At 55.1% G+C, this 25,773-nt stretch overlaps 6 protein-coding genes across 6 annotated transcripts; all 6 read right to left on the reverse strand.

Annotated features, from left to right (window-relative positions):
- Nucleotides 1–4,554: 4,554 nt before the first annotated feature.
- Nucleotides 4,555–6,084, reverse strand: JKF63_00141 (uncharacterized protein; the record flags this gene model as incomplete). Its single annotated transcript, XM_067896193.1, has 1 exon — nucleotides 4,555–6,084. The coding sequence occupies one exon, from the start codon at nucleotides 6,082–6,084 to the stop codon at nucleotides 4,555–4,557; it is 1,530 nt and encodes a 509-aa protein (XP_067752350.1).
- A 4,043-nt stretch (nucleotides 6,085–10,127) lies between these two features.
- Nucleotides 10,128–11,633, reverse strand: JKF63_00142 (uncharacterized protein; the record flags this gene model as incomplete). Its single annotated transcript, XM_067896194.1, has 1 exon — nucleotides 10,128–11,633. The coding sequence occupies one exon, from the start codon at nucleotides 11,631–11,633 to the stop codon at nucleotides 10,128–10,130; it is 1,506 nt and encodes a 501-aa protein (XP_067752351.1).
- A 1,469-nt stretch (nucleotides 11,634–13,102) lies between these two features.
- Nucleotides 13,103–15,889, reverse strand: JKF63_00143 (uncharacterized protein; the record flags this gene model as incomplete). Its single annotated transcript, XM_067896195.1, has 1 exon — nucleotides 13,103–15,889. The coding sequence occupies one exon, from the start codon at nucleotides 15,887–15,889 to the stop codon at nucleotides 13,103–13,105; it is 2,787 nt and encodes a 928-aa protein (XP_067752352.1).
- Nucleotides 15,890–17,124: 1,235 nt separating this feature from the next.
- JKF63_00144 (uncharacterized protein) lies at nucleotides 17,125–19,635 on the reverse strand (the record flags this gene model as incomplete). The annotated part of the gene is made up of 1 exon (XM_067896196.1): nucleotides 17,125–19,635. One exon carries the CDS (start codon nucleotides 19,633–19,635, stop codon nucleotides 17,125–17,127), a length of 2,511 nt encoding a protein of 836 aa, XP_067752353.1.
- A 1,705-nt stretch (nucleotides 19,636–21,340) lies between these two features.
- JKF63_00145 (uncharacterized protein) lies at nucleotides 21,341–22,861 on the reverse strand (the record flags this gene model as incomplete). The annotated part of the gene is made up of 1 exon (XM_067896197.1): nucleotides 21,341–22,861. The coding sequence occupies one exon, from the start codon at nucleotides 22,859–22,861 to the stop codon at nucleotides 21,341–21,343; it is 1,521 nt and encodes a 506-aa protein (XP_067752354.1).
- A 1,278-nt stretch (nucleotides 22,862–24,139) lies between these two features.
- JKF63_00146 (uncharacterized protein) lies at nucleotides 24,140–25,573 on the reverse strand (the record flags this gene model as incomplete). Its single annotated transcript, XM_067896198.1, has 1 exon — nucleotides 24,140–25,573. The coding sequence occupies one exon, from the start codon at nucleotides 25,571–25,573 to the stop codon at nucleotides 24,140–24,142; it is 1,434 nt and encodes a 477-aa protein (XP_067752355.1).
- Between the last annotated feature and the right edge of the window lie 200 nt (nucleotides 25,574–25,773).

The following is a 25,773-nucleotide window of genomic DNA, read 5'->3' on the forward strand; positions in this document are numbered from 1 at the left end:
GCCTGCGACACCAGAGTGCGTCGAGTACAGTGTGGTATGAGGCTCCAGCGATCTACGCAGCTCGTGCAGCATGCCCGGTGCAGCGCCGGGCTGGCCACGCACCTCCACAAAGCCTGCGCGGTGCGGGTAGAACAATCCCAAGTGGGGTCGATCGCAGCACACCATTCCCGCCCTGCACTGTCACGGCCAGACACCCGTCCCTGCACATATGCAAGACACGGGCACACAGCTGTACCAATCACAGCGGAGGCGGCTTTGCGTGGACTCTTGTTCTCAGTTACCTTGTTTCCCTAGTAGAAAGAGAACTTCGTTGGGGTTGCATCCAATCTCCGCCCTCCCCCGCCACCACGTGGAATGACACATATGAAGTTGCGTGCGTGTGTGTATGTGTGTGTGTGACCGCTTTCTCTGAAATGCAAAAGCGAGCAGAGATACATGTGGAGATGTATACCTTTGAGCAGTGGGCGCGCGGGTGAGCAACAAGAAAACAAAACGTTAAGGTAGAGGCTGTCGCATAGGGTCACACTGGGGCGGTTGCAGCCGCCTAATGTATACGCCGGGTGTGTTGCGCGAGTGAGGGTAGATCAGACGTACCTTTGGGGAACAACTTTGCCCAGGTCTACGGTGATGTGCTTTCTTGCTGCGGCTTTCTCCTTGGTATAGCGCTTCATTGTGCAATGTTAATCCCCATTCACGTGCTTGGAGAAGCGAGCGTGGCTATGGCGTACAACCAGCCATCGACTTTTTTTTTCGAAGGAAAAGATATGAAGAAGTTAGACACAAAGTGGGCGGGCGTGAACATTACACCAGAAAGCAGCGACAAAAACGACGACAAAGTCCCCAATGACATGGAAATAGAGAATTCAATGCGCACACGCATACACACCTACACGCACGGGAAAGGAAAAGAACGAGAGAGAGAGAGAGCTGGGTGAAAAGGGGAGCCCCTCTTCTTTCCTCTCAGGGGAAGGAGGGAGACAAGGTAATCCAATCCAGCTTGGAAAGGAGCGCAACATATTGCACGGCACACAATAAGGAGCTGAAGACAAAACAAAGGTGGGCGATAGCATTACCCGGGAGGATATAATTTGAGGGCAGAAAGAAAAACAGAATGGATGAAGCGTCGTCGTCAGGCACATCTGAGACTGTCCACAACCCCAGACACACCTGACATACGCGCTGCTTCCCGCCCCCCCCACCGCAAAAAAAAAAAAACGGTTCTCCGCAACATTAAGCCGATATGAGCAAAACTGACGACAGCCCTAAGCCCCACCACACATGCCTGTCCAAGGAAACCAAGTGGTGATCACATGGAATCCATCACGTCGGCATCCGATGTTCCCCCACTGCCCTTGTACCGCAAGCTGACATGAAACAAATTCCCAGCGAGAGCTCTACCGGCAGCGCATCAGCCAACCACTGTGTGGGGCCCAAGCGGCCATAGGCAAGCGCGACCGCCACACCTGCTGGACTTTTAGAGCACAACCTCTGCACTTATGGGCACCTCTATCATGGCCGTCTTCACGTCGTGCATCACCGAAGACGGATTGGTTTTCCTTACATTCAGTGGCGGGGACTATGTGACCACCACTCCAAGCCCTATTGACCACTGCCTCCCATAGAAGTGATGCAGATATTGTTTGCGATCGCATGCCGCTCAGACACATAACCACCCGAGACCTCACTGCAGATGTTGATAGTTCTATATCGCTCGCTCTTACATCGTAGACACCCGGCTTTTTATTCCCCCACCTGAGGTGTTTGTGGGTACCGGCAGGCAAGGAGGGAAGGGGAGGGGGTCAGTCTAGCGCCAGAGGAAACGACGAAAATGGGGAGAAAAAAAAAGAAAAAGGAAAGTCGCTGTGATACGCGCGCGCATCTGCGTATCTACCGTGTCAACAGAAAAAAAGGAGTGAGTAAGCAAAACAAAGGACGAACTATTTTTTTTGTTGTTGTTGGTTTCGAGAAAAAGGAAAATATAACAATGCGAATACGGAAGCAAAACAACTCACTTCCAACACGAAAGAAAAGGGAGGTTAAGGTGGCAGCAGAGGACGGAACAGTCGTTTAGTGGCCTCCCTCGCTTGTCGGCATTGCTTCATATATATACATACACATATATGCGTGTGTGTGTGTGTATGCCTCACGTGAGGTGCAGATGCTGTTTTGAAAAAGCCTTTGACCTCGGTTTCAATGTTTTTCACTTCACGTTTCATAGTACCAATTCTATCGGCACGTACATTCTTCCCTATCGATCTCAAGGAGTCTACACGAGTCAAGTCGAGCCGAGGAGCACACCTTCGCTCTCCCACCCCAACAGCCTCTTCGCAAACAGGAAAAGAAGACCTGATGGGGGGGGGTATAAACGCTCCTAGTAATGCTTGCTGGTGAGTGGCAGCCCCTCACCTCTCTCAGCTCGCTAGACGTACGCTGCAATCCCTCCTCTACGCACACACACACACACGCGCCACGCTGCTATGGAAGGTGGAAGGTGAAATGTTACAGAGAACCTGCATCAGCCCGTGAGCATTTTCCTTTGGGTCACCCCTCCTCGGGATCGAGAAAAGGGCGAAATGCCGAGATGAAGAGGCCAGCAAGGGGTGGGGGTGAGAGGGGGGGGGGAGATGCCCAGCTAAACGTGGTGAAGGGAGAGGAGAGGAAAAAGTGCACCGGACAGCAGCATGCGATCAAAAAAGAACAACACCAAAGTCAAGGTGAAAAGACAGAAATGGGGGAACGAAACAAAACACACCTCTCACACACGCAGCGTCTCCCTCGCGTCAGGACGGTGAAAGACAAACCGTGCAACGGCGCTAAAATGAAAAAAAAACTGACCGGGTGTAAAGAGCGTGAAGGGGAAGAATGTAATGGAAAGGGAAATGCAGGTAAAGAGCGGCACCCCTCGTGGATTCGTTTAAGCCCCCCTTTCTGCTCCCCTTCCCCCCTCCCTTCCTTTTTCTCTCCTTTTTTACCTTCCTTCTCACCACAACTCCTCTCTCCCTCCCTTCAGCACATACACACACACACATCCCCTGTTGCTGCCTTTCTAAACAACAAAAAGAACGTCACTCTGACCAAAGAGCACACCCGATCCCTAAAGAAAAGTGGGAAAGGCCAGTAGAGAGAGGGGGCCATTCACCGGGATAAGGAAGGGCGGGAGAGTGGGAGGAGGGTGGGAGCCGACCAGGAGGGGTGCAGGAAGCAAGAAAGGCATGCAGCCTGTACGTATGTGGGAGGGGAGGGGGAGGTGAGGGAGTCCAGCAAAAGATAACACCGACCATCAAAACGCAACTGATAATGTAATCAGTGACTGCATTTCGAAACACACACTCCTCCTCCCCTCCCCCTCCCCCGCCTCCCAATATGGGCATAAAAGCTTACCTATTTCTCTTCGTGCCCCCAAAAAAAACAAAAGATGCAGCAGATCCATTGGCATCTGCAACTGCTGCCGCAGTTGTCGCCTGTGGACTGCTAAACACACATGAGTTGCAATACATATTTCCCATGAGGAAGATTCAAAAGACAGCGAAATATACAGAGCCATCAAAGCCAGCCAAACTCTTGAAGAAACACACGATCAAAAAAGGAGAGCTCCTCTGTCGTGGCAACACGCATCATCCAGCGATGAGGGAGAGAGAGACAGAGAGAGTCCGGAGGGGCTAGGAGATAGGTGAGAGGGGGAGGCCGGGGTGAGCGGAACGAGAAAGTCCAGTGGGAACACATCAAAAAAAAAAAAACGTAAAGGACACCAAACACCTTAGCCCACGTGTACTCCATCAAAATAATTAAACACACACACACACACAGTCTTCTTTTCACCCATGCCCCTTTTCATTATTCAGCTGCTCCGTCTCGTCACCCAAACACTACACGACGTACAAACGGAAATGTGACGACCACGGTAACCGGTAATTAAAAGTAAAAAAAAGGAAAGACATACGGAATGACACACAAACACATTGGCATCACCATGCTGAGCCCAGCATACATCCCGTTGCGACGCAACCATGAAATGTACACAGATAAAATGACACAGAGAATAAAAGTGAAGAATGGAAAGGGAGGGAGATGAGGCCCCCCCCTCCCCCGCCCCCACACACACACGCACACAGAGTGTGAGGAGGTGGGAAAAACATATATCTACATGAAAACGAGAAATTAAGAAAGGCAAAATGGCCTCCCCCCTCCTCCCCCTTTCACCACCGCAACCGTTCCTCATGTCATCCGCTACGTAGCGATCGCCACGCCGCGAAGACTGAGTCGCAACAGACGCTCGAGCACAACAAGAAAGCGCAAATGAAGCCCACACACAAGGCCAACGTGTTTCAACATATGACGAGAGCGAAAAGGCTCTACATGAAATGTGGTACGGAAACAAAAAAAGTAGACCACAGAACAAAGAGACGACGCGTACGCGCAGCCCCCTGCCTCCGCCGCCCACCAGTCCAATGCAACACGACACTCACGAATCAGCCGAATGCCATTGCGGCTTTTTTTTTGTAATCTGTGCAACCCCCCCTCCCCCTCCTTTTCTGCTAGTTTGTAGAATTAGACTCACTGCTTTGCAGACAGGCAAGACATGTCCTCGTCACCATCACCAATACCTAGGACATCCTGGATCTTCTCCATCCAGAGATCACGCTCCATCTCGCTTTTTGTTTGAAAGGACAAACGCTTTCCCGTCTTGAAGGCAACAGCAAACACACACGAGGCATTGCAGCCAGTATATTTGGCTGGCACAGGGAAGGCGTCTTCCAGCTCCGCGAAGGGCGTTGAGATACACTGCTGTTCCATTGTCTCCTTTGAAATAGCCAACACCATATCCAAAGTCTTGAACCTGGGGTTCATATCGACCACTGTCTGTCCGTCTGCGAGCTCGGCACGGATGCACAGATAGCGCTTCTTCCACACCATATCGCTACTCTGCTTTTTCACGGTGCCCTCGTGAATGGTGAGGCCGCCGATCGACGACGTCAGCGGAGTAGCGCCTTCAAGAATTGTGGTGGATGCAGCCACCGAGCTGCCCGAGCTCTCTTCCATCATACGCTGAATCTGCCGCTTCTCCGTCACCAAAAGGCGCTTCGTCTCCTGGATCTGGCTCGATATCGATTCGCGCAAAGTGCCCTGAAAAGCCGGTTGCGTCTGAACAATCTCCAACAAACCAGACAGGAAAAGCTTGCAAATGGGCATGTTCAGCAGTCGGCTGCTTGACGGACGGCGCGTCGGATCACCGCTTAGGAGCGCAGTCACGATATCGCGCATTTCGGGGCTAACATTATTTGGAAGAGGGTCGAAGCGGCCCGCGAGCGTCTTGTGCATTACCTCATGCATGTTGGCGCCATCGAACGGGCGCTTCAGCGTCAGCAGCTCGTACAGGAGCACGCCGAGCGAGAACATATCCGCCTTTTTGCTATATGGAGAGCGGCGCCAAATCTCTGGCGCTACATAGTAGGGTGTGCCGCAGAACGTGCGGCCAACATCGTCACTTACGGTATTAGCGTACATCTTACTAAAACCAAAGTCACCAAGCTTCACGAGACCGTTGCTGCATAGCAGAATGTTGGCGCTTTTGATGTCGCGGTGAATCATGTGCTTCGAGTGGACGTGGTGGACCGCGAGGAGCACCTGGAGAAACAGCAAGCCTGCCTCATGCTCGCGGAATGTACGACCCGTACGGGCACGGCTCTTGATCTCTTGGCGAAGATCGCCAGCGTTGGCGTAGTCCAGCACCAATGCAATCATCAGCACAGCTTCGGAATTGTTAAGATCGCGCTTTGCCAGGTCTTCGTGGCATTTCACGATAGAAAAGAAATCACAGTTTAGCAGGCAATCAACCTCTGCTTGCGCACGATTTTTATCGGCCTCGGACATGCCCTCCATGTCGACACACTTGACAGCGAATCCTTCGCCGTCCGAGACGCGCTTCGCACAGAGAACCGTTCCAGTGGCGCCGGAGCCCAGCACGCGGCTAATCCAGTACTTCTTGCCTTGCTCCCGTGCGGTTGCCTCATCCTTCGCGAACGTGTCTGGGAAGTTCCGGCACACACGGCCGATCATGGCGTCGCCAGTGTTACCACTCGACATGATTATCTTTCAGGGAACCACAGAGCGAAGAAACACACAGACACACACAAAAAAACATACAAATGGGAAAAAAAAGAAGAAGTGAGGGGAGGACCAAATAAATAAAAATGGTTGCTCGAGTGCGCTAATGATGCGTATCACACCAGAAGAGCACTGGCGCGCAAGGGGGGGGGGAGGAGGGGAGGGACGGAGCGGGGCGGGGCGTTCCGTTTTGTTGTTCTTGTGTTTTTCCCTCAAGTGGTGTTTGCAATGAAACGAAAGCCGACGGATAACAAAAAAGGGTCAACTTAAGAGGTAATATGCGGAGATTGGGGGGAAGGTCTAGTGGCAGCTAGAAATTGAGAGCAATACTCTCAGACGAATGTGGATTTCCTTTAAAGAACTGAACGCTACACAGGTGCACGATCACCAGAAGCAAGTGTACGGGGGTGCGGAAGACAAAAATTGAGCTACAGGTGTGAAAAACAAAAAAAAAACGTCGGCATAGCACACTGGCAAAGAAAATGAGTTAGGCGGTGCTTTGAGATGCCGATACTTCTCCTTTCGTGTGTCCGTGGGTGTTTCCTTGTGTGTGTGCGATTCTGTGTTGCTGTTGTTTCCCGTTTTTCTTCGCCGTGCAGTAGGTACATCTCGGAGATCACAAAAAGAGGCGTGGAAGTGGGGAGAAGGAGGGGGGCGAGAGGAGAAGCGTCCAGATCAAGCAAAGATGTACAGGAAAGAAATGGTCGTGGTAGTGCAAATACAAGACAAGCAGGAAGAAGCCGATAAATGCCGACTGCCACAGCACCACCGCAGGGTTTTCAAGACCCCCTCAACCACGGGTCTCGCTCCAATGGGGAGAAAGCGCGAGCCAGCTTGGGATGAACACAGGGAAGACATTCATCCCATATCTAAACGTCACGTGTACAACGCTGAAGGTACTATTTAGAGTTTTGTCAATGTTCCTTTCATTTTTTTTGATTGTTTGGTGAGCATCTTGCGTCACTTGCTCATAGGGTATCACCCACTGTCTTCCCCCTGGAAAAAAAAGCATGACCATCGCCCCTACACCCGAGCAGGACCATCTCACCACTTGTCATGGAGTCCGGCACCCCCTCTCATCCGTGACAACACTTCCGCAATAATTTTGAAAAGGGGAGAAGGCACGCCTACGCCTTGCCCTCGGTCCTCCCAATACGCGAGACTAAGGTGAGTCCACCGCGCTCACACGCACACACACACACACGTTGGGGAGAAAAAGAGTGCCTTTTGCGTCAAATCCAGCACATAACTGGGGATGGCGAGACACACACAAAAAAAGATCGCCTACTCCACAGAAAGCTCAGGAAAGCGTATGTTCATGAGCGCGACATCACGTTCCCGCACACTCATGGGCCCGAGAAAGTGAAGACCAAACGGGATACATGATATCATCCGACCAGGAAGAAGAAAAGAGGACGATGGAGAAGGAACGAAGACGGGGGAGCTTCCATGTGACATTGAACTTGTGATCCCTCTATCGCAGACGTGGGGGAGGGAGGGGGGGGGGGCGCGCGAGGTACATACAAACATGTATACACACACACATACACTACTGTACACATCACCACATATGCTTTTTATATCATTTAGCACTTGACAGTGACCGTCACCACGAGATTCATGAAGAGTAGACTTCTCCTGAAAGTTTTTTTGAAAAAAGATATAAAATCACACAAAACAGAAGGAAAAAAAAAGATATCTTTCCCAATCCCGCACATGTGCACACACACCAGCCCTGGCGTAGAAGGGGGGGGGAACGCCTGCCTCTCCCCTCCCCCTTTCGCCTGCCCAGGATCTGAGTATAAGAAAAATAAATGAAAAACATGCACGGAAGCACCATGGGCAGAAATACACGAGTTGAAAACAATCACAGCAGACAATATGCAAAATGGCGCCCACCCCCTCCCCCCCTCCCCCGATGAACGGGGTGAAAAACAGTGGGAGATAAAAAAGACTGGAGGACACACACAAAACAAAAAAAACAGAGGGCAGAAAGACAAAATAAGGACATGGCGTGATGTTTCAAAACGGAAACGTGAGCCGACTATGCTGTCGCCTTTGGAAGGGGGAGGGGGGCGGCGAGTGAATGTCTTTCTCAAAGGAATCCCTCACTCCCATCCCCGTTCCTTTACCCCCCACCAACCCCCTGAACCCAGACTACATGATTTAGGCAGCGCCAAGCGGAGAGCTCAGAGATGAAAAAGTTGAGATTGAGAACAAGAATAAAAACCCGAGCAACCAAGAACGGAACGCCAGTGGAGAGAATGATGTGACCCAGAGGAAGTCCACCCCCCCCGCCCCCAACACACACACACACACGCCGTCTGCCGCGGTGGATTCGGCACACGCGGCCAGCGCACCAGCACCACATTGGTGGTGCTGGCACGCCTACCTCCAAAATGGAGACGGCGGTGTCAGGAAGGCGTGCCCGCATGTGCCACGGACAGCTGCGACGTCGCCATGAATCGGGGGGCAGCACAAGCCTGCCCCCACCACCACCCCGGGCCGGGGACCCTCAACTGGGGGTGGGCGTGCCGGGTGGAAGGCGCCCGTACAGAAACGTGTGCCGGCGCAGTCAAGGGGTGCCATGGGCGACAGCGACGACCACATCACCACGAGAAATGGGACGATGCAGCACGCGCGGTATGAGTGCTACGCCACTGCCTGCGACACCAGAATGCGTCGAGTACAGTGTGGTATGAGGCTCCAGCGATCTACGCAGCTCGTGCAGCATGCCCGGTGCAGCGCCGGGCTGGCCACGCACCTCCACAAAGCCTGCGCGGTGCGGGTAGAACAATCCCAAGTGGGGTCGATCGCAGCACACCATTCCCGCCCTGCACTGTCACGGCCAGACACCCGTCCCTGCACATATGCAAGACACGGGCGCGCAGTAGTGGGTGCCATCACTGACAGAGAAAAAAGTCTCCCATGCGTAAGTAATCTAGGGGGTGCAACGGCATAACATGCCTCTCTAGGGGCACGCTACGTTGCTTGCGCAGCTTGACAAGAACTTCGAAGGCCGCAAAAGAAAGTTAACGAGAGACATGTGCAAAGAAGGAGACTGCTCGTTTGCCCGACTTCGCAGATATGAAGGCATGCAATACATGCGAAGCACAACACCTCGTCAGAGATCACTGAAGGTGCGCAGATCTGTCCACAAGAGGAAAGGGGTGTGAGGGGAGTCGCAGAACAGAGAGAGAGAGTCCAGCCCACACGCCCCGAAATCAGAGAACTACAAGAAGGATTTCGTTACGATAAAAAATAAAGGATCAGCCGTCGGGCTCTGTGAAGTGGCTCTTCTCCACTGCGCTGATGCAAACGGCGAGTGGGTTGGTATGCAGCGGCTACCGTATTCCGCGCACATTCGAGAGTGGGCTCATCTCCTCAACACTCCCCTCTCCCCAACCCCCCCAGCACATCTCCCTCGGTGGGTTTTTCGGTCCACGTTTTTTTTCCGCGTCCCATAACAGACAGGATAGTATCCAGGAAGAATTACGTGTGTCAACTCGCAGGGAGGCGGGGCAAATGATCACTGTACACATACGCACAGACCCAAGTCGCTCGGTGGAGTTCCTTTTAGGTAACATAAAAGGAACACGCATGAAACCAATGAGAAGGAATGTTTTTGAGGACACCACACAGAGGACAAAGCAGGCAATGATTAAAAAAAAAAGAATAGAGAATAGAGAAACGAGGGGGAAGCTAAGGGGCCTCAAAAATATTTAAAAAAAAACGCGGGCAGAGATGAAAAATTCCAATAAATCTTTTTCTATTAGATAAATGGATATTCTGGTTATTGCCGTTACAAGGCTAAGCCCAGGCACAAAAAGGAAGTATGAGTGAGTGTGTTGGGGGGGGGGGGGGGAGAGGCAAACAACGAATAAAAAGTATATATAGAGAGAGCTATTCACATAGCAAATGGAGAAGAGCTAGAGTTGGCCAGCGGGCAGACGGCTCCGTTTCTCTCTGTCTCTCCGGGTGCATCTCACCTGGTTTGTGTCACGCCTCCGTTGCGACGCTGATCATTCGTCCTCGCCACCGATCCCAAGAAATTTCTGTATGGTTCGCATCCAACCATCTCGGTCTTCGTCGTCATCGGCGTCAAATAAAATGCGTCGGCCGCTCTTGAAAGCCACGGCAAATGCGTGCGCCGCATCGGAGCTGGTGTACTTGCTGATGACCGGGAAGACATCCTCCAATTCAGAAAACGGGGTTGAAATACACTCCTGCTCCAACGTATCACGTGAAACCGCCTGCACGAGCTCCAGTGAAACCAAACAGGAGGCCACGTCACCGGTCAGCTTGCATCCCTTCTCCACCTCGCCATAGATACACACGTAGCGGCGCTTCCAGCTGAAGTCACGGCTCTGCTTCTTCATTCTGCCTCCGTACAGGATAAAACCAGTTCGATCGGGCGACTCATTCAAGGACACCTCTACTGTTCTCTGTATCACATCCTCCATCGACAAAGGGGTGCGACGGCGGTCCGCCTGCAGCTCCTCCTTTGTTTGTTTGAGCTGCCGTGTCACCTTCCCTTGCTGTTCTGGGGTGAACCCGCCCACTTCCCCACTTTGGACGATTTCCTGCACAACGGACATGTACAATTTGCAGGTTGGTGTGTTCAGCAGCGTCTTGCTTGACGGACGCTTCTTTGGCTCACTTTGCAGAAGCGCCGCCACAATGGACTGCATATCAGGGCTTATGCTGTCCGGAAGAGGGTCGAAGCGGCCCGCGAGCGTCTTGCGCATGACCTCTTCGATATCCTCGCCGTCGAACGGGCGCTTCAGCGTCAGCAGCTCGTACAGGAGCACGCCGAGCGAGAACATATCCGCCTTTTTGCTATATGGAGAGCGGCGCCAAATCTCTGGCGCTACATAGTAGGGTGTGCCGCAGAACGTGCGGCCAACATCGTCACTTACGGTATTAGCGTACATCTTACTAAAACCAAAGTCACCAAGCTTCACGAGACCGTTGCTGCATAGCAGAATGTTGGCGCTTTTGATGTCGCGGTGAATCATGTGCTTCGAGTGGACGTGGTGGACCGCGAGGAGCACCTGGATGAAGAGTAAACCGGCCTCATGCTCCGCGAATGGGCGGTTCGTCCTACTCCGATTCCGGATCTCTTGGCGAAGATCGCCAGCGTTGGCGTAGTCCAGCACCAACGCCATCATGGAGACGTTCTCCGGATTCCTCTCGTCGCCGTAGACGAAATCTTCGTGGCACTTCACGATAGAAAAGTAGTCGCAGCTGAGAAGGCAACAAACCTCACCAGACGCTCGCATTATCTCCTGGATCGTGTGACCCTCAACGTCCATCACCTTCACTGCAAATGGATGATCATCTCGCACCCGACGGGCGTAGAGCACCGTGCCAGAAGTGCCAGACCCCAAGACGGCATCCACGTAATAGCGGAAGGGAAGTGAACAGCAATCATCATCCCTTTTTGTTTCCTCATCAGTTTCTACACCAAAGGTAGAAGGGAATGCGTTGCACACCTTTTTGATCAGCGCATCGCTCGGTGCAGTCATTATTTAGCTTCGCACGGTCCAATTGTGTCGCCTTTCTTCTCTGTTGACAGCGCCGCACTTTGGCATGTGCTCCGTGTGTGTGTGTGTGTATGTGTGTGTGTGTGCAGCTTGCGAAGACCACCTATTTTGACGACCATGAAGACAAAGTGCAGCGAACGAGTTGGTTCTGGGGGGGGGGGGCAGAGCAGGCTGCCAAGACAAACCAGAGTACAGGGGGGAGAAAGCAAAGGCGGTTTGAAAACAAAAAAAAACAGAGCGAACCAGAGTCCAGTTTCCATGCTCTCGTAATGTGGCCAAGTAGGGGGGGGGGGGCGGAGGAAGGGAGCCTACCGCCAGGTGGGCAGGGATCATCAAAACGTCTCGCGAGGCCGCCAAGGATCACAGCGCGAGGGAAAATGCCACAGGCGCGCGGTACAGCGGCTTGGGTTCAACCGTGGGGCGATAAACCAGAGAACAAAAAACGAGGAGGGCGACTGACACGAGGGAAAGTATCACGGAGGGCGTACACCAGCCCCCATCTCCCTCCCCCGCGAAAACAAATTGAGAGAGCAACACAAAAAGCAATGCAAGAGCATAAGGAGGGAGTGGGCGAAAGCGAGGAGGGAATAACACACCACAATCAGAGTGCGGCATGAGCACACTCATCACGAACAACGAAGTGAAGAAGAGCAGCCCGTAACCAAAAGGAGAGGAGAACCTGTTAGTCAACCCGGGCTCGTTCCGGCGAATCATGCGGCGAATTCCACTAACAGCGCTCCTCGCTCACAAACACCCCACATGTCCAACACGCAGAGCCCAGTCGCACCAGACATGCACAGGGAGGTGTTTTTTTCATCCAGTCAAAGAAGAACGAACAAAGTCTCAACTGATGCGGACACCCGCGTCGCGGTTGAGCCCTCACAGCGGCTGCCAGTGTGCCCGTGTCATGACGCCGAGTATCCGTTGGTGCAGCGCAGGACTCCCACCAAAAAAAAAGGCAGTGAGATCTGGGAGAACTGCACTTTTCTCACGTCACGGTTGTCTCTCGCACAACAAAAGTAGAGACATGTTTCGCCGTCGCGGATCCCTTCGACCGCGCCTCATCCAGGCCCGGAGAGTAGACATCGCTGGCAGCAGATCACTGATTTCTTTTCCTTGCGTGCTTACGGTCTTGTCAACGCCAGGGGGGAACTGGGATTGGAGTGTGGAACTCCTACGTTCGCCACACAGTAAGGGTTGAACTGTAACTTCACGCCAAGGAATCTTCTTGTCATCAGCAGACTCACAGCGAGGAGAACCGCTAAAGAAAGGGATGAGAGGAAGCGGAAGGGGAGGGGGAGGGGGGGGGGGAAGAAAACTTCAGAAATCGAAACAGAGCGAAAGACGGGAGCCTGTGCCAGGGGGGCGCACTCGTTTTTCGCCTCCATCCGTTTCCACTTTCCCATGTCGACGCGCACCACTAGTCTCCAGCGCAGACCACCCGTCCCGACCTACTGGTGCTTTTCACCAGTCCCACGGACTCGACGTGCTGCGGCTAGCATCAGCTTTGCAGCACCTTTCCTCAACACCTGCGCCCGCAGTCGCGCCCTGATGTCACTGAATTGGGCAATGCGAGGAAGGTTTTCGGGCGGTGTGGAGGCAGCAACGCCAGCGCCCCTTGCGGCTTTGCCTTGCGGCCACGCCCTCCACGCTTCCTCGAAGAGCGCCAAGACCCCCACGAAGCCCTCGCAGCAAACGTACATGCCAGGATGAGAAGAGAGAGGTTCCTCGGGTCCCCTCGTTTTGGGGGTGTCGTCCGTCGGAGGGGATGCGAGGTGATTAGCGCGTGCTTTACGTCGCACCTCGTCGTCAAGGAGATGTTGCCCCACGGCGTCTAGAACAATCGCCGTGAAGTTGAAACACACCAGAACAAATGGCAGCTCATTAGACACTCGTCTTGGGGGCATGGGTGGCGCACCATTGCGATGGTGGTGTGGGGACGAATATGCCCTGTCGCTAGCGGGGTCGCGGCATAGATGCCACAGCCGCTGCGCGAATGTGGGGTAGAAGTCGATCAAATACAAGAGCTGAAGAGCGCCGAGAACACCTGTTGCGCGGGCGTCGGTTGCTGGGTTGGCGCCTTGGAAACCTATTGACTCCCATCTCACAGATGTGGGCGAAGAGAGCATTAAGGGGGTATCTGAGACGGAGTTGGTGAGGTTCGCGTTTGCATCGCGCCCGAGAACGTTGCTAGTGAGAGCGTTGAAGACTGTGAGCAGCATACGACGATGGGTCAGCAACTGTAACGAGAGCGCCTCGGATTTCAGGGCAATTATAACCCGTAGGTGCTCTTCTGGCTCTTCAGATCTGGAGGCAGTATCGTGCGCATCACCTGACCCGCCGCGCTCGCCGTGGTGTGACCCAGCACAAGCCTGCGTACATGATCTGGGTTGCTTCTCGACTGTTGACACACCCCCTGATGCGCCACCGCAACACAGGAGTATTGAAGCAAGGCTCTTTCTCTTCGATTTCGGCACGGCTGCAACTGGCGCCGGCACCCGCGGTGATACCGTTGAACAATTGCCTGCCCTCACCGCGCCCCCCTCGGCATTGCACGCCGCCGTCGTGTCGCCACGGTGCAGTTTAGTGAGATCTGCATACGCCTCACAGAAGGAAATGGGCGGCGGCATGTGGTGAGAACGCAACAGTGTGTCGTTTATGGTTGTCCCCAGATCCACGTCGATGTCCTCGTTGTCCCAGATTTGCTGAGAATTTCCGCTAGTCCCAGTGTGTGAGAGCATCTGCTGCGCAACAACGCCTGCTCGGCTATCCTCGAGAGAAGTCTTCCCCTCGCTAGCCGCGCCAGCGTCAATGCCACGATCCTTACCCGCCGTCTCACTGATTGGTGAATATAAACCCTCCCAGTTCCCGTCGTCGAGGCCGACCGCGTACGCGGCCGCCCGAGCCGCTGAGGAGTTGTTCGCGGCAGCGCGTCCACCTCCGTGAAAAGATGCGGACGGTCTGACATTTGCTTGAGTCGTTATGGTTGACATCTCCGAGAGGATGCTCGTCGGTGGCTGCATAAGCGTGTCTGACAAGTCCTGCCGCATTACCGTCAGTGCAGAGGTTTTCCTACATAGACCCCCCGCAGCACGCGAATCGGACGCTCTCATCGCGTGCGCGATATCGAGTTGTCTCACGTCATCCTCGCGTAGCGCCGCATGCGTGCTGCCCACACCGCTGCGTTCGCCGTTCGTCTCCGCACCGGTAAAGGACGATGAAGAAGATGTGGTGGATGGGCTTACTGTTGCTACTGGAAGCTCCACGTTAATTGCGGTTTGCGCCTCATTCGATCTCGGAGCGGCTGCTGATTCTCGCTGTGATCCCTCGCCGCGCTCAGCGCTCCGTAGTGGTGTCCGCAACCTGTCCTCCGCAATCGGAAACGATGAGGGGCCACAGCCGCCATCTTTCGTCGATTCATAGAGCAATCCAGTTGAAGGAGCGGGGGGAGACGTGCTACTCTTGCGTGGGACACGGTTTCGGTGCCCTGCCTCGGCCACATCCGTCACGCTCCTAAACGCCTCCCCATCGAGCGTCGCTGTTGGTGGCGACACAGACTGGTCATTGGGTGGCGCATGGGTATGGAGGCCAGGGATGACACGATCATCTCTGCCAGAAGGGCCACTCTGACTACGCTGGCTGAGAAGGCCGGTGTTGTCGGTTGCTCGCCTGCCCAGTGGCTCCAGTGCCGGCGGCGACGGAGAAGGGCCGCGAGGTTCTATGAAACTACCCAGGCTGGAACCATTGTTGTCTCCAACGGCTCCTGCGCGGACTGTCGAAACGCGAATCCGCGAGGCTGTGGCCAACGCAGTGTCGACCGCCCTATTGTCGCTGTCTTGGACACCGCGAAAGGTTTGAAGTGCAATAGATGTCGACGGTTCAGCGACCCTGGTCCCTCCCGCGGCGCTCTGCGTCCCTTCCAGAGGAACAAGTGTAGCAGGGGGGTCAGAGGAGACAACAGAACCCGAGGTCTCCGCGCCCGACAACTCCGTCGCCATCTCTTGTGAGAGATTCCCATTAGGCCGCCGCTTTGAAGGCGACGACCACGGCGACACAAGGACCCCTCTGGAAGTCGAGCCGACAGTTTGGAAGGCATCGATATCCGGATGTCCAGCAGTGCCATCGTCACCGCTCTCCTCCGCCAACCTCTCCTCGTGGGCGACTGACTGTGTTGTTACCAGCTCGCGATGGCGGCGACGATACTCTCTCAAAATGGCGTTCTTGCGCAACAGTGACATTGTCAGACAGGCATGCCAATTACAACTACGATCTATACAGCACAAGACAGCCCAACAGGTGGAACTGTAACAGTCTTGCGCGAGCCACACGTGAAAGTGGCTGTGCAGGAAACTCGGAAAGGCGAGCCGGTGGCAGAACACAGACGGGAGAAAAGAGGAATGGGGGAGCGTCGTACGCAGCGGCCCCCAAAACAAGACTTGAAAATACGCGTCGAGGTAGAGGAAGCGCAATACAGAGAAGGAATAGCTGTCCCCCGCATGCGCATGTTGGGGGGAGGGAGGGGGGGGGGGAAGGCGGTGGTTAAGCGTCGGCTTGCACGTGCGAAAGCCGCCCCGGAAACAACCTGATGCCACACAACACAGACACACACACTTCCCGCTCCCGCTTGGCCCTAAAAAAGGTCGATTCACAGTGCTCAAACGTACAGAAGAATATAGAACCCAGAACAAAGCGACAAGGATTCGGGGTTGGGCTGCGGATACAAGTATGAGGGGCCCCGTGAACAACAACAGAGAAAATCTATTGCCTGATACCGCACTTGGACACAAATACAGGAGCAAGACGTTTGTACGGTGCTTGACCGCCACCATGCGAGAGAACAAATGTGCGTGGAGTCGCTATTTGAGCCGGGTGTAAAGGTACAGCAAGCACCTTCCAGAGAGTGAGGTGTGAAGAGTAGGAAGCGCAAAAAGTGAACAGCTCGGTGGGGGGGGAAGGGGGCGAGAGAGAAATGGAGACAGAAAAGGGGGTGGCGAAAAAGATGAACTGATAAACTTTTGATAGTTCTGTTTTGTTCGGTATTTTTTTTTGGGGGGGGGGGGGGGGGGGGGTCCTATGCAGAACAAGCGTGCCGATCTTCGTCGTTTGTGGCAACCGAGGCAGGGGTGAGGAGAGAAGTCTGCAAAACACTGATACAGGAAGTAGTGTCCGTGAGGAGGTACGACCTCCAACTACAGCAAAGCACAGTGCGTGGGAAGCGAGTCACCCGGAGATAAAGCGCGAGAGTGCCTAACAAGCAGCCCCCCCCCCCCACACACACACCAAAGACAGAGCTGAGCGAGGAGCCAATCCAAAACAAGAAAGGAGTGGGGGAGTAACACACACCAGAAAATCTAATGACATCTAATCATCTAAAGCCGAAAAAAAACCGACAAGTAAAGCGAACAACATGCATATGCAAAGCACGACGACATAGCAAGACAGTATTTTAGACTGTCAAACTGACGAGCTTCATCTACAGTTCCAGTTGGAGACCAGTGGTCCACCGCTGCGGCACCCCCTGGCCCTGCTTTGGGGCAGAGAGACTCGAGCTTCGCGCCGTGGAGCCATGGCGAGGCAACGACGTCGTAGCAGACCTAACGCGATCCGGCGCGCTGGCGCTGAGATGAAGCTTTAAAGCGCGCCAGGGCGGCTGGGCATCGTCATCTCTGGTAGAACGGCCGTCCTCATCCCTGCAACCACGGCTTTCAGCACGCCGCGGCGGAAGGGAGACGCAAAATGGGAGGGTGTCTCGCACACACCGTGGTGCTCCTGCTGCGCACACCAGTCTGGAACGCTGCGGTGCGCCTGGATCACCTGCTAAATTGCCACGGTCGCTCACCTCCCGCAGTTCGTGCCTCACATTACTCCACATTGAGGCGAGACCATTCAGCCCCACTGCCTCAGCAGAGGCAAGAACGGGAGCGGAGGGCGTAGTCGCGCTACTTGTTTCCCTCATGGGGGGTTCCAAATTGAGCCCGTACATCTGCAAAGGTCTGTGGGCGAACGGATTGTGTACGTGACCAGGTGACACCTGCGGGGGTCGAGACATCGACTGCTTTGTCGAGTTGCTCCTGCTGCGCTGCCAAGATGCAGAGCCCTCGAGGTCGCCATTTCCCACAGTGACTTCCTTCGACTTCAACAATTCGGCTTGGGGTGATAGCGGGACAGCGACGGCGGCGATGTGAGACGGACGAACCAGCAATGTCTCCTCGCTCTCCTCCACAATTGCTCGAGAGCCCAATCCAGCGTCTTTGACATCAAAAAGATCGGCAGATATCTTCTTCGTGGGGCAGTCCTTGGGGGATACCGGGCAATCCTGTGCGATGCCTCCCCAGCGGTGATCGTTCACATTACCCTCCTCCCTGTCACCGTACCCTATTGCTGTCTCCAGAAACACGCTGCTTTCTCGCTCCGCAAATGGCAGCTTCAAATCAGCGGATGCGTCGAGTCGCCCGAGGTCGGCGAGGACTTCCTTGTACTGTCGGAGACCCTCATCATTCGCGGTATCGGAGTTCAGCAACACAAAGGAGACCATACCGCACCCGTGTTCGCCCTCGTCACGCACGTGATAGTTCCACCCCTCGACAGCTGCAGCGGCCTCCTCGATGACACGCGCAGATACACGGGAGACCCATTCCTGTTGCTGCTGCACTGTATCAAAGATGCGCATCAGCGTTGCAGCGCTCACGGACTCCGGGAGACGTCGCAGGGACTCGCCAGTGCCACTCAGGAGACTGCTGGTGGCGTCCATTGCAGTCGTCAGATCTGTGGTGCGACTACGAACCTCTGCCGATACCTCTTTGAGGCGATCGAGAAGACCGTCCTCCCGGTCTTGCAAGATTTGGCGCAGGCTGGCAAAACACTGCTGAATCTCCGTGCGCACGCGGACAACTCTAGACTCGTAAGCAGGCCACAGGGACGTGAGCTCGGTGCGAGTGGCCCCCGCATCGCCTTGCAGTGTGGCAAGCTCTGCGGAGAGCTGCGTCAACGTCTCGGCAGTGCGCGCCGCAACGTCAGCCAGGGGGAACACCTCGTGCCCGCGATGGGCACCCCCAAAACAGCAGGTAACACAGACACATGTTGAGCATGTGTCGCAAAAAAGATCCAGCGCCATGCCAGCATGCCGCGGGCACTTGAGGTGGCAGCGCTGAGATGCCTGCTCAACGGTGACCACTTCGTGCTGCCTAAACCCACCTTTGGTGTGTGTGGCTGTGTGACAGGCGTCACACATGCCAAAGTCGCACTGGATGCACGCACACGTAGCTTTGGCCTCATCACAGACGGAGCACATGGGCGACGCGGACGCAGCTGGTGCACTAAGCGGCACTCTTGTGCTGCCGGACGTCGTGGGGCTCGGAAGACGCCGAGAGCCAGTGTAGCTGTTCCGCACGACACCTGTATCCAGGACACGTGCAACACCGCTGACTGGGTTGAAAGTCGATGAAAGTGTCGCGTCGCAGGTGATACCACATAATGGACACGCGTGCACAGTTGCGCGACTAGATGCCGAGCCCGACCCGCGTGAAGTGGCTAGCGGAGTAGTGGGTGAACCGCTGGTCTCCCTGACGGTGTCTAGCCCTGCAGCCTTGTCCTCTCCCACGGCGCGCACCGCCGCGAGCCAGTGCTCAGCACAGCAGCGACAGGCGAGACAATAAAGTCCTTCATCAGCAGCCTCCGTAGGGGCTGAGGAAGGCGGCATGATGTCCGCAGTTGGCGCGTGGAGGTATACCGGATCCGTTAGCCTCACTGCACTACAGAGCGGGCACAGGAACGGCCATGACAGTGGTGAGGTCAGCTCCTCCTGTGCTGTTGCCTCCGTCGCAGAGGTGACCACCTCACCGAGAGGCACCGAAGTTGCAGGAAGACCTCCAACAAAAGTTTCCTCGATCTGAGGGGGGCAACCAATTCGTGATTCGGGGACTGTGGTTGCTGTACCACGGTCACCACCCGCCGTCGCTGCTGTGCCAGGAGTTCGCTTGGCCATTTTCTATTCTTCCCCCGCGACAAAGAACGACAGAAATGTCGACTCCTCAGGAGGGGGTGGGGGAGGAACAGGCGAGAAACTTTTCTCTCTACCCGGAGTGCCTCAAATGTAGTTCTGTGGGTGATAGGTGAAGGCGCAGAAGGGGGTCAAACGACTCAAAGAACTTTGCGTCCTTGTACTTCCCCCGAGCGTTGGCCGTGTCGTACGTCTCTTAAGGGGGGGGGAGGGATGAGGAAGAGAAAAGAGAGGGGAGGGGAGGGGCCATCAAAAGAGGAGTGAGTTCATGTACAATGGGTTATATGCTTGAACGAATGTACTGAAAGAACTAAGCACAGCCCAAGGGGCCGTGGATCAGACCACAGTTGCGTAGCGCCTCTACAGGACAAACAGGGACACCACGCAAACTACGCAAGATGAGGCATAAGCCTCGTGAGTCTCATTTTTGACAGAGCATTCCTTTTTTTCTAGCTGATCAAAACCATCTACCAAGACAGACGAGTCACCAAAAACACATGCGCACAACTCCCGCTCACTTGTCACGGTTGCACCACAGCACAGTCATCCTCCGTCAAGGGCGCGCCCGTCTGCCGCGGTGGATTCGGCGCACGCGGCCTGCGCACCAGCACCACATCGGTGGTGCTAGCACGCCTACCTCCAAAATGGAGACGGCGGTGTCAGGAAGGCGTGCCCGCATGTGCCACGGACAGCTGCGACGTCGCCATGAATCGGGGAGCAGCACAAGCCTACCACCACTACCCCAGACCACAGGCCCTCAACTGGGGGTGGGCATGTAGGGACGTCCTGACTAGGAAACACAAGTCGGAGGGGCCTGAAAGAAATGTGTGGTGACCATCAGTCTAGGTGATACAGCGCCGGTCCGGTGCACTCAGAGGACGCCAAGAGACTGTGGTCGCACTCGAGGGCAGGGGGGGGGAGAGGGGGTAGCAGCCTCTTTGCCTCGACACTGAGCGAAGGCTTTACTCTGTTACCCATGCGGCCGGTGGCGGCGCAAGGGCTGTCTGGATATAGTGAGAAGGGAGAGGCAATATAAATGGAGGCGCACAAAAAAAAGGGGTGCATATGTTCATAACCATCACTGCGTTAGTCCGTCAAAGATACATGTTGAGGAGAGGTGACCTTCTCAAAAAAGGAGGGAGGCACACGGTCGTATCCGCCACTGGAAGGAGACAAACACGGGGTTCAAAACACAACCGTGCGTCGCTGTGTTGAACCAGCATACGAGAGGATCAGAAACCCTCAGCGGTGGCGGTCCTATATATATGTATATCCTTTTTTTTGGTGTGGCCTCGCCGCTGGTGCATGTGCAGCACAAGAGGGGAAGACGATGGAGAAAGAGCCTAGTATACATGCGCAAATGTATGTAGCCGGAGAGCCAAGGCTCCTCCAGCTGAGGGACGAGGAGGAGGAGGGGGGGGGGGGAACCATCAAGTAAACTGCACGACACGAGCTCGCAAAGAGTCAACCTGAAAAGGCACAGCGAGGAAGAGAGAAAAAGCCAGAGCCTCCTGCTGTCGGTGGCACCGCCCCCTCTCTATAGCCGCATCAAGTAAACGGAAATGCACCTAAAAGTCAAGTGCGTTCACACCTCTTGGTCAATCCGCATGACGCTGTGGCCTCACCCAAGCCTCGACAACCCCCCCCGCAGACGACGTCTCTTGGCCCACACGCAGAAAGGGTGTTGCAGTCATGCTGCTGAAGAGCAATTCTCATGCTCCCGCTCGGCGGCGTTGGCATAAAAGAGGAAGGCCGCCTTTGCGACCTCTGCCGGGCGGATTATGCGGCCGTTGAGCTCTGTAAGCTGTGGGAGCACCGACAGTGTCCACAAGTAGACTTGTTCCGACGCCGGGAGAGCCAGAATCTCGTCCTCGTGGCACACCCGCACATCCAGCTTGGGGCTTCGCCGCACGCTGCCCACCGCACGAACAAAGCCGTGCACCTCAGGTGCGGCGAGGCTTGCGTAGGCGGCGGTAGTCGCTGTTGCTGTATGCTTTGCCAACGGGCCAGAAGAGAAACTTTCCTGCGTCCTTTTTGTGAGCGCGGAGCCAAGACCGGCTCGATCATCTGAGTGCATCGATCCTTCGCCGGTGGCGGGAACACTGGGGCACAAGGTACTGCACGTCTTATGAGTGCTGCTGTCGTCGTCCACCAAGCTGATCCCCGTGGCGGCGGCTTCGTCGAGGGTGGTGGTGGTGGTGCTCGCCGTCCTAGCGAGCCCAAGGCCGCCGCAGCAGTCGCGAGAGCGAACGGATACCCTATCATCCTCCTCATCACTCATGACCACCTCTGCGTGGTACTCAGTTCTTTGCGCTTCCGTTGTCGTCAACGTGCTGTCCAAACGGTCGTTTCCAGACGACTTGCGCTCTGGCAAGTACTCTAGGGCACTATTACCCGAGAATATCAAAGTGCGCAAGGCTTCAAGGCGTCGCAGCGCTCTAAGCTCATCCAACCCAGACAACGCATTCTCGCCAACGTCCAGCAGAGTCAGGGAGGTCAACCGCTCCAAGGTGATGCTCAAGTGGCGCACACGATTGTGAGCAAGGTTCACCGTTTCTATTTGAGGGAGAACGGAGTGGAGAAAATCAGTGCTGGACAGACAATTTTTATCGAGCTCCAGTACGCGGAGCAGTCCCGCCGCAGCGAAGGCGTCGATGTCGATGGTCTCGAGTGCATTCTCGCTCAAAGAGAAACGAATGAGTCGATGAGCGGCGCTGAGGCAGGACGCAGGGAGGTGCTGCACACGGTTCCTACGACACGTAAACTCCAATAGGAAGGGCAGTTTCTCCAACCCTTGAAGTGACGTGATGCAGTTATCGTCCAGGTAAAGCTTCTCCAGGCATCCGGCAGCCGCCACAGCAAGGGATACAAACACATCCGAAGTTAGGCGGTTGCGGCGTGCGTCGAGATGCACAAGCTGGGGCATGTAACGCACCGCATCGAGCTCCGTGAGTCCGTTGTCATCAACGTGAAGCCTTTGGAGGTGAATGTAGAGCTGCAACCCTGGAAGGGCAGAGAGATGTCTCGAGGCGAGGTAGCACCTCGTGTACACCACCTCCCCATACGGATTGTGACCCAGCTCCGATAAAGAGCCTTTCAACTCCTCAAGAGAGAGGTTGTGCATTTCCTCCGATTCCGGCAAGGGCGTCGCACCCGCCTCGCCATTGTCTGGCGAGGTATGCGTAGTATTCGCGTTGGGATGTATCTCCATCGGCAATGTCGCTTCTTCGATGCCCCTCCATGCAAGTACAGCTTCACCCGTTTGTGGGCCTGCATACGAATCAAACGAAGTAATACTCATTTTTTTTCAAGTGACGATTGCTCTCTTGTCCTCCACCTCTTCTTATCTGTTGGGACGTGTCGATGTTAGCAATGCACGCGGAAGGCGGGTGTGGTGGGAAGGGGGAAGGAGGGGGGGGGGCGAATTGGCAGCGGGCAACAAAATGAGGAGCAGGATGTCCAATAAGAAAGCAAAGACCGCAGAGGGAGCGATGCGCCCGGGTACGGTTTTCGGGGGAAGGGAAATGTGAGGTGAAGCAGGGTAAGGAGACTGATATTGGTGTTGGGCTTGGCTTGCGGTACGGAGCTTGAAAAAGTCTGGCGGTTGCCAGAAAGCGAGAGAGCGGAAGGAAACGCTAGGCACGTCAACGTATCCAGGTCAGGCTGTGCACCAGCACCTCTCTTTCTCGAGATCGACCCATGGTTTTTATATTTCGATATTTTTTTTGTAGCTGTCTTTCGATTGGTGCGAGATACGTCCTCCTCCTTCTCTGGCCGCATTTCAGCTAATGATGTGTGGATCCTCAAGGCAATATGAGGAACCCGAGGGGGGGGTGGGTGGGGGAAAAGGGGGGCACCGGAAAACAACTGCGAGTGCAGCCCAATGCAAGCGTTCGGGGATCACGTTGTGCGATACTCTTCTGACTTACACCGCCGTGGACCACAAATGTGGAGAAACGGTCTATTCTCACCGAGTATATCTGTATATACTTTTGGTCGAGGGTCGGGGGGTGGAGGGAAGAGGGGGGGGGGAGGGGGGGCCGGGTAAGGCCCACGGAAACAAAAGATGTCATGAGGAGGATCAGCAGTACGAAACTAACACACACAAACAAGCGCACGCACACGTATATGTACACACACACACACTGGATTCTTTTTGCACCACTAATGCCGTCAAGAACACGGAAAAAAACAAAAAGAAAGTGGTGGCGCATTCCATATCAGAGAAACAACGATGGCGACGATACAAAGAGGCTATACTCAGTGAGATCTAAGCCGCGGTCGGTCGCATCCAGCGCAGCGAAGGCGAGGGTGTTGGAAGAGGCAAGGACAAGGCTTCGCCTGCTCTATCGGCAGCCGGAGAGCCGGGCCGATCGTGTTGCCACGGAGCAAGCAATGCGAGACGGATGTATGGCCCGCCAGAAAGACAAAAACAGTGGAGTCGTCACTCTTCATCCCACTGGCGGGTGGTTCTCCACCCGCATTGCGTTCAGCTACCTGCCGCAGCCTCGGCCAAAAGAGAGCGAAGCTCATTCACAAGCATGGTGCGACGGGTGTGTTTTCCCTCGATTGCCGACGTCGACGGAGAGTCGCTACCACCACCGTTCGTGATGCTACTCACGTTTGCACCTCTGGCACCCGTGTACGACACAGCCTCGTTCAACTCCATTCGTGCCTCCTTGAGCAACTTTAGCTGCTCTTTTTTTTGATCCACGAGGGCGGAAACACGCTGCAGGGCGGCAGCGAGCACCTCACGCGGCACCCCTTCGGAAGAGCCGCGCTGAATTGTGTCGTCGTAGCGATGCTGCAGCGCCTCGAGCTCTTCACAGAGTTGCGCCTCCACCTCGTCAATCGCGGTTCTGCGCAGCGCTGAAGAGCCAGCTACACCGGATGGTGAGGTCCGCCGAGCAGGTGAGCTCCTTTCAGATCGAAACAGTGCCGCTCCTGTCTGTGCACGCAAACCTCGGCCGCTTGAAGCCGCCGGCCTCGCCCTTCCCGGCGTTTCCGCTGTCTCTTGCTGCGACTGAAGCATGGATGAGGACACCGATGGGTACGAGCATGGTGGCGCCGTCTCGGGGACAACGCGTACATCGCGGAGAATCGAGTTGCACGTGGGGTCTTCGTAGTTGTGGTGGAGCGCAGAGGGCGCTCTGCGCTGACGATCCAGCAATGCGTGCCCCTGCGCCACGCGCGGTGAGGCACACCGGGAGGGGCGAATTCGACTACTAGCGGTCCGCCGTGGGTACGCCGCACTGGCGGGTGCTGCCCGTGCGTGTAGCGCACCTTTGACATCACTTTTAGGATATTGGCGCGGCGCTGCTTGAGGCACCAGACGGTGTCGCTGAAGCTGCTCGTAGCGATCAAGTAAGTCATCCATGGCCACGCGAAGCTGCTCATTTGTCCTCACCGCTGCCTCTCGCTCCTCTTTCAGCTTATCCACTGTCACCAAGAGCGCAGCACGGCGGGTCTGCTCCTCCTTGATGTCGGCACGCAACTTAGTGACCTCCGCGTTGATCTTCGATTCTCGCTGGCTGGAGAGCTCCTTCTCAGAGGCGATCATTTGTTCCAACTCGTGTCGGAAACCCCCAATATCCTCCTTCTTGTTGTTGAGGGCATTCTCTAGCTGCGAGCGCTCTTCCCGCGCCTTGCGCAGTAGTTCTAGCAGATCCGTCTCCCTTTTACGGTGTGCCGCACGCTCATGCTCCATCTGGCGCTCCATGTCCATCTTGTAACGATCGTGAGCCTGCAATGCCACCTCATATTGATCTTGATGAAAGTCACGGTCCTGCTCGAGGGAGCGAATCTTGGTCTGAAGGGCTTGCAATGCTAGCACGATAGACTTTGTGTCGCCAACGGTGATGCTCAGGCCGGAACGCTGGAGGCTGCTCACCCCACTCTCCGCCGTTGACTGTGCAGTACTCATCTCCTAGTCCAGTTTGATCAACGGGGGAAGCGCGGGCGGGCGGAAGGTAGGTGGGGCAAGAAGAAAAATACAAGCCAAGGCTGCAGTAAAAAGGCGACGAAGTCTTGTATTGGAACCACAGCAACTACACAAACAAGGAGATGAAGGCAGAGGAGAAGAGAGGAAAAAGCGGATGGATATCTAAATACTTGTACACGAGG

This window comes from Porcisia hertigi, chromosome 36 (genome assembly GCF_017918235.1).
Source record: "Porcisia hertigi strain C119 chromosome 36, whole genome shotgun sequence".
Classification (NCBI taxonomy): domain Eukaryota; phylum Euglenozoa; class Kinetoplastea; order Trypanosomatida; family Trypanosomatidae; genus Porcisia; species Porcisia hertigi.